Genomic DNA, 12,971 nt, shown 5'->3' with positions numbered 1-12,971 from the left:
GAGGTCGAGATCCTTGAGCTTACTCTTCTCTTCCTTGAGAGAATCAATAAATGGTCGGAGTTTAACACATTTCCCTGAAAGTGTCCCGGTTTTCTCAATGTCTTCCATGAACGACTTCACTGGATCACTCGTCGGTACCACAGGAGTCCTATTAGAATATGTACTGGACGAAAAAGTTTAGTGAAAATTTGTATTGCAAGATAATTTGTTAAAATGATCTAATATCTACATATTTGTATCGTCTGGCGGATCAGTGCCTACTTTTTCAATACTAAGGTGATGGGAAATAATCAGTTTGTGCAACTTGTGTGAGCCAACAATTAAAGGGGAAGATAATTTAAAAGTTAGAAAAAAAAAGTTAAAACCCTAGGTACGCCCCTGTTGTTCCTCTTTTCCAAAAGAAAAAAAAAAGTGAAAAATCATAATTTATAATAATGGTATAGATTAAAAACAAGGCACAGATGAGAGAATACGTGTTTGATGATGGTGTTGCTGCGGAAGTGTTCATCGTTGAGTAAGTTCTCCGAGTTAGGATTAACAAAAGAGCTACGGTTCTCGTTCCTTTCACTCTATCAGAAAACCCTAGTTTTATAATACTAGTATTTACCCTTTGCTAATTAATGAACAAGGATAACTAGTTAAAATCTTATCTTATAACCTAAAAAAATATGATATAAATTAGATTTTTTTGCATATTCTTAATTTAAGAGTCTTATAATTAAACCTCATTTTTTTTTTATAACATGTTCGTTTAACTTATTATTCTACCTAAAAATAATATAATAAGTTAATAATATCTGATGTTTGGTTGTTTTTCTTCATTTATATTTTTGTAAATTCCAATAGTAACCTCCTTTAGAGCACTTTCATATTCAACAAAAGGCTATATGAGACCTTTTTCTATCAGCTTCAAGCCTTCATTTAACAAAACTTGTAACTAAGCTAATACTCATCTTAGGTTCTGATGCATAACAAAATCCGTACTGAACTAAGAGTATGCAAAAAAGGAAAAGAATTAAACAATTGGCTTGGTCTCAAATTAAAACAAATTCAGCAAAACATATATTGATATATATCTTATAATTGATTCTAGTTTAGAACTCAAAAAGGACAAACATTTGAAACAACTCGAAAAAGGGTGCACTAGCTTGCAAGCAAATTCAGAAAATGAAACGCTTACAAGTCTCACATTCAAGATACCTTTAAGTTACCTGCGAAGGATGAGACTAAATCAGTCCAGGGACATATTCTTGTGCGTGCATCATTCAGATCTTGCAAATGTGTTCTCCTTTATATATGTACCTTCCCAAATCAGTTTCACAACCTGCCCTGGCTAATTCTGACCCCCTAGTAAAAGCATATATATATATATTCAAATTGCACCTACCAGATATAGTTAACAAGATATCTTCATGTTCCGATATGGTTAACAGATTCGTTGTATCGTGGGTTTGTAAACTCTAGATTAACACATAATATACGTTTGTTTTGTCGGCAAAAAAAAAGAGAAAATGTTTCAATCCCAAAATGTAGAGAAACCAAAAATAATACTTAAGAGTCTCCCAAAAGGTTATTATCCCTCACTCAAATTTATTCATAACAAAAGATTCCCTAAATCAATAGTGATGATCTCACAGCGAGGAGAAAGCTTAGTGAATGTACTAAGTTCCTTGAAGATATCTGAAACTTTCTTTGCTCTAGAAGAAGCTTTCTTTGCCCTAGCATAAACTTTCATTGCTTCAGAAGACTCTTTGAAACACAGAATGAGTTTCTGGAGAACTACTGAATTCTCAAGAAAATACCTCACAAGTGTCTTCACGGGTTCATCCAGCATAACGTCTTTTAATTTGATCTCAACACACTCCAGATTCAATACCATAAACTGGGGTACACCACTAAGTTTGATTTCCCTTGTAACAACAATAACGTCCTGCAAACGGACAAACAAGCACAGTATACAAATATATCAACAGTGTACTCTTTAACTTACTAACCAAATCGCAGATTCAATCAGATCCTTACCAATATGAGATTTTTCAGGTTTGGGAAGCTCTCTAGAAAGGCTGGAATTAGTTCTAACATGTCACTATAAATTTCAGCTTGCAAACGAGTCACGTTATCAAATTTGCGAATCCGTCCCAGTTCGGAATAATGAAAGAGGACCTGCAAGAAGAAAAAAAATAAATATACATATTGTTAGAGGATACACATTAATTTCGATTCTTTAGAATATAAAAAATTACCTTTAGAGTAGACTCAGAGATGATCATATGTCTTACAGTAGAGATACCATTGAGAAAATCACGGATAGCATTTTTCCTCTCTCTATACGAAGTGCTTCCACGGTCAACATGAAATTCACTACCGATCTCGATCATGGAAAGAGAGGTCAGATTCTTCAGCACAATCCTATCAGATTGATCATCACTGAAGTACATATACTTGAGGTTCGGAGCATCAATCTCAAAGGTAAAAACAGTATCAGTGTCATTAGTATCAAATGAGAAAATAAAGCTTTTAAGAGTCTGAGACTTCACACGCAGAGACGACACATTTTTCTGGCGCTCATGATAATCGTAAGGCAAAGCCAAGGCAAACTCTTCAAGAACAGGACAACCAGAGATGAGCTTCTCCATGAACAGAGGATCTTCATCATCGTACGAAACGTCTGCTAGATGCAAGATCTTCAGACAAGGCAGAGAAACACCAACCGCGGGATTCAAATCCGACAACCCTACGTTCGCAAGCTTCAAAGACACCAATGTGTTGCTGTTGTAAATCTTGTCAGTCAAGTAATCTCGGCCAGAACGTTCCATAAGAGACTCAACTTCTAGATGTTGGACTCCACGCTCAACCACTGTTTCGATCCAGTTCACAAATTCCTCTCTGTAGTCACTGGTTTCGTCGTACTGTACCTTGAACTTTTGGACTCGTGAGCCGTTGTTGTGGTTGAAGTTCAGGTAAGTGTCGATGAAGCACTTAGCGCCCGGAGGGGATTCGCCATAGGAAGGGTAGTCATCGTGAAACAGTTCGAGCCCTGGGACACTTAGCCATAGTGATTCCCATCTCTTCGATAAAACACTTGTTCTTACTGAATCGTTGGTCGCAAGGAACGAGAGGATATGCGTCAGCAAAGAATCTGGCAGGTTGCTGATTCTATCGCTACTCATGACGATAAAACGAAAACCCTAATTTTTCATTATAAAAACAATGACATCAAAAGTCTAGAATGAATCGAGCTAGGGTAAAAGATGATTACATGAAAGGTAAAAATAAAGAACTCACCGTTGCTTTAACTTGTTTAATTTTCTGGCCGGGGATTTTTTTTTTTTGTTTTGGTTTACGGAGGAGCAAAATGATAACTGATGATGAGCACTAAAGCCACTAATGGAATAGTGGGTAAATATATTTACTTCCAAAACGAATCCTTTTCTCTAAAAATCCGGAAATCCTCAGTACACTCAATTTTGAAAATACCAAATTTTGAAAATGTAGAAACCGTATCTTAATTTGATATGGTTACTTATTTTGATTACGGGTTTGATTCAAAAAATTTTAAAAAAATAGTCGGTTTGGAAGTTTGGAATCCAAATCGCTGTGATTGAGCGAAAGCAGCAGGACTCTGTTTTGACGTTAGCTTAATTTTTTTGAAGAATAGCCCATGTATGTAGCTCTCTCTGCCTTTGGCTATTTCTACCATAAAGAACCTTAAGGTTTATAGTTATTGTCATTGAAGAGTGAACCATTGTTATTTGGTTTGGTTATTGGTAGGAACATGTTTAAAGATACATCTTTCGTTAATTATATTCCGCTAATGGTCATTTCACGACAGGACAATTTTGAAACATGAGCCAAACTTTCATTCTGAAATAGGAAATGATTTTTGTCAGTCTATATACCAAAAGGGTAAATATTAGAAACAAACTCCAAAAAGGCTGCACTTGCAAGCAAATTCAGAAAACGCAATATGCTACAAGTCTCACATTCGAGATACCTTTATAGTCTTTTAACTTACACCTTTGAAGGAGACTAAATCAATACAACGGCTTTGTCGGGTTTCCTGAACTGACCTCTACTGATCCAAAAAAAAATGTCCAGGAAATCGATCCGACTTTGTGGAGAACTGTGTTTTGCCTACGTGGAAAATATTATAAAAACTGGCAACTTCCTAAAAGAGTCATTGTTCAGTCTTGATGAAGTGGTTGGTCAGATGTTTTGAGACCGATGCGTCTTCCAGACTTCAAGTGAACCAACTTCAAAGAGTTCTAACAGCTTCTCATCGCATATGACTCTCCTCTCGCCAGAAGGATCCTAAGTTATGAAAATGGTGTAAAGAAGCAAACAAGTAAGAGAAAAACCATAGTGTAGAGAGCAAACGTCATACCTGAAGATTATTCTGTTTTATTTCTCGAGCTTGACTACTGCATCTGAAAGTGGAAGGGGAGCAAGAACTTCCGTCTTCTTCTTTTATCTTGCTCGTCTGGTTCCTCACTATCTGTGTCTGACCAAATGCATATGCTTTGTTTATACCATGATGTTTATACCATGATGAGAAAAGGGACAAGTTGAGATTCATCTAGCTTTCTTACCTCCATCTGATTCCATTTTTTGCTTTCCATTCTTTGGGGAGTTAGAGCTAATTGATTCTCCTAGACCAGAGACAAACAACAATTAGTATATGGCTAAAATGCCAAAACCGGGAAAAAGATGGCTCCCGTAAAATGTAAGAACTTTGCAGTCATCAAATACCTGCATTATCCTCTAGAGGCCATATGTGTTTTGTTAGCAGTTTATTCATCTGAAACATATTGATTGACTCGAACGGGAACAGAGATCGCAATGGCTCATTGCATATTATTGTGCGTCCATCATTCGGATCTTGCAATTTGTTCTCCTTTATGTACTTCCAAAGCAATTTCACCACCTAAAACCATTCACCAGACAAAATGTTAAAACAAGGGATTTGGTTACGATAAATTAGATAAGTAACTTGGAAATTTAAGCTCAGATCTTGAGTTATATAACGAAGAGAAACTAATTCCCTCGAGTCAGACATGTACCTCTGTCCTGGCTAATTCTGTCACCCCAGTAAATGCCTGAAGCTCCGGTGAGAGGCTGCAAATTTTAGCAAAGCCGCCGCCTCCTCCTTTTCTCTTGGGCTTCTCTACCGACTTGGCAGGCCTATTTGATAGAGAAAACTTTAGTTTATGAGAATCAGAGTGGCAATAACTAGCTGGACAATACAAAAGCTGCGTGAGAAAGAGAGAACTAACGAACGTTTTTCTCTTGCGTTTCCGCAAATTCCTAACTTCCTCATCTTCACTTTCTTCTACCTTATTCTCTCCCACTTCTTCGTTTTGTTCCCCTTTCTTGTCTGTTCCCTCCGATGCCTCATCTTCAGCATCATATTCTTGTGGAAAAAAACAAAAAAGTCATTTCATTATACTTGCATAACACAAACTCAGAAACTGCTGTCTACAACCCTAAAAAGGTACTCAGGAAATATATAATACCGTACAACAAAATAAATTGATGTTAATTGGAGTGGTCTCTTGCACAAATATATAAGCATCTTAACAACACAACGCTAGGGGAAAATTCTTTCCACACAGTTACACATGATCAGTCTCTACAGCGGAGTACTCCACATGATACAACTTGGCCTATCAAGCAACTTAGGATCAATGCACCACATGATACAACTTCTTAGCCTATCAATCAACTTAGGATCATCAACGCAGTCCAATGTGACTGTACCAGACGCATCAAGTCCATGAAGAATTTAATTAAGCAGAAATCTAAATACTAGAGCTTTTATAGTTATATTATAAACACCACCCTACAGAAAACTGTGACAGCAGTATAACAATGAGAAGGAAATTACCATCTCCCTCGCCTAAGGGCCAAATATGCTTGGATAAAGCCTTGTTCATTAGAAACATATTAATGGTCTTGACACGGAACAAGGAATGAAGCAACTCGTCACACACAATCTTCCTCCCGTCCTTTGGGTCCTGCAAACCCTTCTCTTTGATATAAGCCCACAATTTCTTCACAACCTGAATAAAAAATATACACACAGGGGGACAAAAAGAATGAAGTAAATTCCACTCTAAAGCATCGCATTACACTTTGTAGAACAAAGACAGAACAAGTACCTCGGTTCGACCTAACTGAGATGTTCCAACAACCTTCTCAAGCTGTGGAGATAGTTGAGATACTTTGGCAAAACCACCTCCTCGTTTCTTGGCCTTTACTGGCCTAACACATTAACAATGAACATGTTTATTTAAACCCCACACTAATGAATCATTTTGATTGGTTGGTTCGATCGAAACGATTCCTATAGAAAAACTCAATTTTTATTTTGTGTGTGATCAACTGATCATCGAATCATTGGAATTGGAATTCAAAAGAATCCAACTTTGACATAAACCAGAATCAATACAAAGAGAAATTACCGTTCCTCCTTCTTCTCCTCACTTTCACTTCCTCCATCTCCGTCAGCTAATTCAATCGCCGCCTTGATTCCGTCGGCATCAATGTCTTCTTCTTCTTCTTCTGCCTTAGGGGTCTCTTCCTCTTCTTCTTCTGCCTTAGGGGTCTCTTCCTCTTGTTCTTCTACAGCGCCATTGGTCTCGAGAAAAGCGTCGATTTGATCCCTAATGAAGGCTTTCTTATCAGTAAAGTCGACACCGAAATCCGCCTCGAGTTGACGACGGACGCTAGCCGGAGTCGCCTTTTCTAGGTCAGAGCTACCGAGAATCTCACGGAGTCGGGTCACCAGGTCCAAGTCGGAAACCATATTTTGTTTTTTCCGTTATCGAAGAAAAAAGAACGAAGCGGCTGATGCAAAGCCAGAAACCGATTCTCTCTCTCTCTCTCTCTTGATGTGGAGGAGGAGAACTTAGAGAAAGAGAAACGCCGTCGTTTTTGGGTACTTCACCCCTTGTTCCTCATTCTTTTCTTTAATTCATCATGTGTCTTCTTCTAGTAGGTGTTGTTCGAGTACGACCATGGCAAAACATTAACACGTTTTTTTGTGGTATTGTTTTAGTTATGATTTGATTGAAAAAAAAAACAAAAACAAAATAGTTTGGATATTTTTCTTCTCTAGAAGTTTCATCAACCAATCCAAAAAGTAAAGTACCGTACAAGTAAAGAGATTTCTTTATAAAAATGTGGTTTTAAGCAACCCTCGTGAAGCCATATCTGTCTAAGAAGACTGGACCACATAAGATGCAAATAAATCATATGAATGAAGGTTACGACTTTAATCTTAGAAAAGTAAAAGTTTTGATTCTAAAGTCAAGATAATTAGACCTTATTGGGAGAGAGCTGAGATTTATTTGCCTACACAAAAATTGAATAAAAGAAATAGAAGAGAAAGAGAACTAAACAATTCTAATATATAATGGCCTAACAAGATTGTGATAAATGATTATTATTTGAATATTATGATATGACAAACACTAATATGAGAAACATTAACACGTACGTTTATGATTTGTACATACATATGATTGTTTGCAAATTTACAATACAATATCAGGTTCACAATATGATTGTTTGCAAATTTGCAATACAATATCAGGTTCACAAACCAANGGGGGGGGGGGGGGGGGAATATGGTCTACAATTACTATGTTTTATGTAAGTAAGTATATCTTCAGAAACCTATTTCTTCAATATATTCTTCATCTTCAGTTTAAGTCGTCAGCGGGATCTCTACCATGCTTCATAACTTGTAAACGATTATGAATTTGCTTTTCAGTCAGTCCCTCTGCCTGCATTAAATCGTGTATGTCTTTGGCTTTTGCATCTGAAATCAAAACAAAACAAAAAATCAAAAAGTTAGAAAAAATGGAGTAAGAGTTAAAAAAGAATAGACCAAAAAAAAGAAAGGAATAATATGAGAATCTTATATATTATGAGAAGGTTTTCTCCTAACTTTACATAACAAGACGACATTTAGCAGCATATATTTTCGACAGTTGTTCTCACTTTTCAATTATTAAATTCTTTAAATTTATTTTTCTTAATATTATATACATTATTTTTCATATTCACTAAATATAAATGATATTTTTGTACTAAAAAATATATTGACATTTATACAATGTTCTTTTAGTAATTATATATAGATATCATTTATCGATATTTTATATAATCACCATAACATTATATGCAGGTCGTAGCATTCAAATTGCTGGGCTTGTCAGTGATGCAGGTGTGAGGGATCCGCTAGCCCCTGCTCCAGTCATCGCCCCTGAAGGCGAGGGTGAAATTGTGCCGGAATAGACCCTGCGAGGCTTTGAAACTATGCCGTTTGTGGCTCTTATCGTTTAAGACTTATTTATGTTTTGCGCCCCCGTTTTTTTTTTAGTATGACTTGAATACTTTGAGGGTGGTTTATTAATTCCCCCTCCCTTTTGGTTGTGAATGATGGTAACGGTTCTAAGTTTGCGAAGTTCTGTCCTTGCAGTTTATTACATGTTTTTTTTTTCTTTTTTGACGAGCTGGGGCGAGGCTTAGGCAAAGTTAGGATTTGCCACAGTCCCCCCCTTTTTGACGAGCTGGAGGCGAGACTTAGGCAAAGTTAGGATTTGCCGTAGTCCCCCCCTTTTTGACGAGCTGGGGCGAGACTTAGGTAAAGTTAGGATTTGCCATAGTCCCTCCCTTTTTGACGAGCTGGGGCGAGACTTAGGCAAAATTAGGATTTGCCATGGTCCCCCCCCCCTTTTTGACGAGCTGGGGCAAGACTTAGGCAAAGTTAGGATTTGCCATAGTCCCCCCCTTTTTTTGACGAGCTAGGGCGTTAATGCGCTAAGTGGCTGCAACTCTTGGACCCTTCGGCTTCGCTGTATTAATTGTTTGGTTTAAATGGTGAATTGCTTTTCCAAGGCGTTTCTCATCATTACCGCATGCGGATGTTGCGTGTGGCGCGATTTTTATTGCGAGACGCCGGTTGGCTGGGGAGGGAGGTGCATTAAATGCGGGAAAGTGGACGGGCGTCTAGTTAACCGTCGTGTCGCTTCATTTCTGCCTTGTCTTTGCTATATAAAGGGAGGCGTGGGTGGGCGAAAGTGGATCATGCAACCTTCTCTTCATCTTTTCTTTATTTCAGTTTGCTGACAATCTTTCCTTGCTTCATACTCTCCTCCTCCTTCTCCGCTTCGATCATGAGTAGCTCCAATGACTCGGGGGAATGGGTTCCGGTGAATCGCAGTGAACAGATTGTTTTCGGTCGTCCTCGAACTGGCCGTTCTCCGTCGCCAGTTCGTGTCGATCCGGCTCAGCCTAGTGATGGGTCAGGTCGATTCATTGAAGCTCGTCCTAACGATCTGTTCTTTCTGTGGAGAAGCCCACCAGTTGCTGCTGCGTCACCACCGTTTCGACCACTGCCGCGGAACTTCGTTCTGGGTGTTGCTGAGATTCCGGTGGAGTTCCTTCAGTCCTTGAGTCCCGACGAAAGGCGTTTGGCGGTTGGCTGGTTTAGGACGGTTAGTTCATCATGTTGANCTTAGGCAAAGTTAGGATTTGCCGTAGTCCCCCCCTTTTTGACGAGCTGGGGCGAGACTTAGGTAAAGTTAGGATTTGCCATAGTCCCTCCCTTTTTGACGAGCTGGGGCGAGACTTAGGCAAAATTAGGATTTGCCATGGTCCCCCCCCCCTTTTTGACGAGCTGGGGCAAGACTTAGGCAAAGTTAGGATTTGCCATAGTCCCCCCCTTTTTTTGACGAGCTAGGGCGTTAATGCGCTAAGTGGCTGCAACTCTTGGACCCTTCGGCTTCGCTGTATTAATTGTTTGGTTTAAATGGTGAATTGCTTTTCCAAGGCGTTTCTCATCATTACCGCATGCGGATGTTGCGTGTGGCGCGATTTTTATTGCGAGACGCCGGTTGGCTGGGGAGGGAGGTGCATTAAATGCGGGAAAGTGGACGGGCGTCTAGTTAACCGTCGTGTCGCTTCATTTCTGCCTTGTCTTTGCTATATAAAGGGAGGCGTGGGTGGGCGAAAGTGGATCATGCAACCTTCTCTTCATCTTTTCTTTATTTCAGTTTGCTGACAATCTTTCCTTGCTTCATACTCTCCTCCTCCTTCTCCGCTTCGATCATGAGTAGCTCCAATGACTCGGGGGAATGGGTTCCGGTGAATCGCAGTGAACAGATTGTTTTCGGTCGTCCTCGAACTGGCCGTTCTCCGTCGCCAGTTCGTGTCGATCCGGCTCAGCCTAGTGATGGGTCAGGTCGATTCATTGAAGCTCGTCCTAACGATCTGTTCTTTCTGTGGAGAAGCCCACCAGTTGCTGCTGCGTCACCACCGTTTCGACCACTGCCGCGGAACTTCGTTCCGGGTGTTGCTGAGATTCCGGTGGAGTTCCTTCAGTCCTTGAGTCCCGACGAAAGGCGTCTGGCGGTTGGCTGGTTTAGGACGGTTAGTTCGTCATGTTGAGCTTTCTACTGTCTAGTTCGACCTTCTAACTATTTTGCTTCTTTCTTTCTTGTTATTGGTAGATCGAGATTCAGCACCGGGCCTACCGTTGCCAACATGAGTTTCTGGTCAAGCAGATCATGGACCTTGAGATGGGGATGCGGAAATTGGAGGCTGGGCCAGAGGATTGGGAGCAATTTGGGTTCGGGAAGTTCTGTGCGTTGCCTTTCTGGCTCCGTGACCGAGTTCGTGTTNCGTTAATGCGCTAAGTGGCTGCAACTCTTGGACCCTTCGGCTTCGCTGTATTAATTGTTTGGTTTAAATGGTGAATTGCTTTTCCAAGGCGTTTCTCATCATTACCGCATGCGGATGTTGCGTGTGGCGCGATTTTTATTGCGAGACGCCGGTTGGCTGGGGAGGGAGGTGCATTAAATGCGGGAAAGTGGACGGGCGTCTAGTTAACCGTCGTGTCGCTTCATTTCTGCCTTGTCTTTGCTATATAAAGGGAGGCGTGGGTGGGCGAAAGTGGATCATGCAACCTTCTCTTCATCTTTTCTTTATTTCAGTTTGCTGACAATCTTTCCTTGCTTCATACTCTCCTCCTCCTTCTCCGCTTCGATCATGAGTAGCTCCAATGACTCGGGGGAATGGGTTCCGGTGAATCGCAGTGAACAGATTGTTTTCGGTCGTCCTCGAACTGGCCGTTCTCCGTCGCCAGTTCGTGTCGATCCGGCTCAGCCTAGTGATGGGTCAGGTCGATTCATTGAAGCTCGTCCTAACGATCTGTTCTTTCTGTGGAGAAGCCCACCAGTTGCTGCTGCGTCACCACCGTTTCGACCACTGCCGCGGAACTTCGTTCCGGGTGTTGCTGAGATTCCGGTGGAGTTCCTTCAGTCCTTGAGTCCCGACGAAAGGCGTCTGGCGGTTGGCTGGTTTAGGACGGTTAGTTCGTCATGTTGAGCTTTCTACTGTCTAGTTCGACCTTCTAACTATTTTGCTTCTTTCTTTCTTGTTATTGGTAGATCGAGATTCAGCACCGGGCCTACCGTTGCCAACATGAGTTTCTGGTCAAGCAGATCATGGACCTTGAGATGGGGATGCGGAAATTGGAGGCTGGGCCAGAGGATTGGGAGCAATTTGGGTTCGGGAAGTTCTGTGCGATGCCTTTCTGGCTCCGTGACCGAGTTCGTGTTTACAGCCGTAAAGTCCGTGAGAGTCGCTGAGGGTGCTCGGCGTATTATATGTCTTTATCGGTTGATGAACCGTTTCCTTCTTTTTTTTTTGGTACCCGTGTGTTGGGTTACTTACTATTCTCGGAACTTTTGTATTACGGTTGGTCGTAATATGTATTTTTTGTTGAACGCTTTACCCGCTCGGCGGGTTTTATTTTCAGGTGTTTATGTTATATTTGGGTTATCCTCAACAGTGAGACGTCTCTCATCTTATTGTGTCGAGCCGAAAGTCCTTGTTCGGAACCGTTTTTTTTTGTCTGCTTTTGCAGGATGCGGCTGTTAGAGTTTGGGAGCGAGAAGCGTTGGATTCGCGTATTAAAGCTCGGCTTATTCCCTACTTTGGAACCGAAGAGATTGCGCGCTGGTGGCGGCTTATTTTGCTTGTCGGCCTTGGTTTATTTGGGAGCAATGGTTAGAGCTCGGCTTACGATTTACACTTCGCGTGGAGTGCAATTTATTATTATTTTGTTTTAGTCGGGACAACTGGCCAAATTGTCGACCTTGTTTGGTTGTATTTTTTTTTGCTTTTGGTTGTTGCCNCAGGATCGCGGAATAGCTTCGCCGGACATGGTAATTAGTTCATAAACTCTCGGGCGAACAACTTTGGACACTTGGTACGGCCCTTCCCATTTTGCACCGAGCTTACCAGCGTTGAGCTCGGCGGTGTTTTCGAACACCTTGCGTAGAACGAGGTCTCCCTCGCTGAGGGATCGCAGGTTGACCTTTTTGTTATAATGACGAGCTGCCGCCTGTTGGTAATTCTGAATTCGGAGCAAGGCGCGATCTCTTAGCTCTTCGATCTCGTCGAGGCTGTCATAGAGCATTTTTTCGTTTAGCTCGGCGTTCTTGACTAGCATAGTCTGGCTTAAACTGCCGACGCTTACTTCGGCTGGCGCCATTGCTTCCAGGCCATAAGCTAGCGAGAATGGTGTTTGTCCTGATGCTCTTCGTGGAGTTGTTCGGTGAGAGNGTTCGGTGGGACCATAGCACGCCGTCTAGCTCGTCGGCCCAGAGGCCTTTCTTTTCTTCGAGCCGCTTTTTTAAGCCACTTAAGATAGTCTTATTGGTCGCCTCAGCCTGACCGTTGCCTTGAGGGTACCTCGGGGTTGACTTACTGAGCCGGATACGCCAACTTGCGCAGAAAACGTCGAATTTCTTGGATATAAACTGCGATCCGTTATCTGCTACGATTTCGTAAGGTAATCCGTGTCGGCATATTATGTTTTTCCACACAAAATTTTGGACCTCATTCGCTTGGATTTTCTTATAGGAATCAGCCTCAACCCACTTGGTGAAGTAGTCAGT

At 41.2% G+C, this 12,971-nt stretch overlaps 2 protein-coding genes across 3 annotated transcripts; both read right to left on the bottom strand.

The window, feature by feature from the left end:
- Positions 1,595-2,762, bottom strand: LOC104748314 (F-box/FBD/LRR-repeat protein At2g26030-like). Its single transcript, XM_010469978.2, has 3 exons — positions 2,244-2,762; positions 2,023-2,163; positions 1,595-1,930 (listed from the first exon to the last, which is right to left on the bottom strand). Exons 1-3 carry the CDS (start codon positions 2,634-2,636, stop codon positions 1,595-1,597), a joined length of 870 nt encoding a protein of 289 aa, XP_010468280.2. The 5' UTR covers positions 2,637-2,762.
- On the bottom strand, positions 3,871-7,031 carry LOC104746294 (upstream activation factor subunit spp27-like). Of its 2 annotated transcripts, none has more exons than XM_019236495.1 (9): positions 6,462-7,031; positions 6,159-6,261; positions 5,885-6,059; positions 5,278-5,410; positions 5,061-5,181; positions 4,750-4,924; positions 4,590-4,649; positions 4,385-4,501; positions 3,871-4,311 (listed from the first exon to the last, which is right to left on the bottom strand). In XM_019236495.1, the coding sequence occupies exons 1-8, from the start codon at positions 6,803-6,805 to the stop codon at positions 4,419-4,421; spliced, it is 1,194 nt and encodes a 397-aa protein (XP_019092040.1). In that variant the 5' UTR covers positions 6,806-7,031; the 3' UTR covers positions 3,871-4,311; positions 4,385-4,418. The 2 variants fall into 2 exon arrangements, with proteins under 2 accessions (XP_019092040.1, XP_019092041.1); XM_019236496.1 differs by having other exon boundaries at positions 3,910-4,311; positions 4,385-4,495.

Source organism: Camelina sativa, chromosome 15 (assembly GCF_000633955.1).
Source record: "Camelina sativa cultivar DH55 chromosome 15, Cs, whole genome shotgun sequence".
Lineage (NCBI taxonomy): Eukaryota > Viridiplantae > Streptophyta > Magnoliopsida > Brassicales > Brassicaceae > Camelina > Camelina sativa.
Note: the sequence above shows the minus strand (reverse complement) of the source record. Positions and strands in the feature narration are given on the sequence as shown.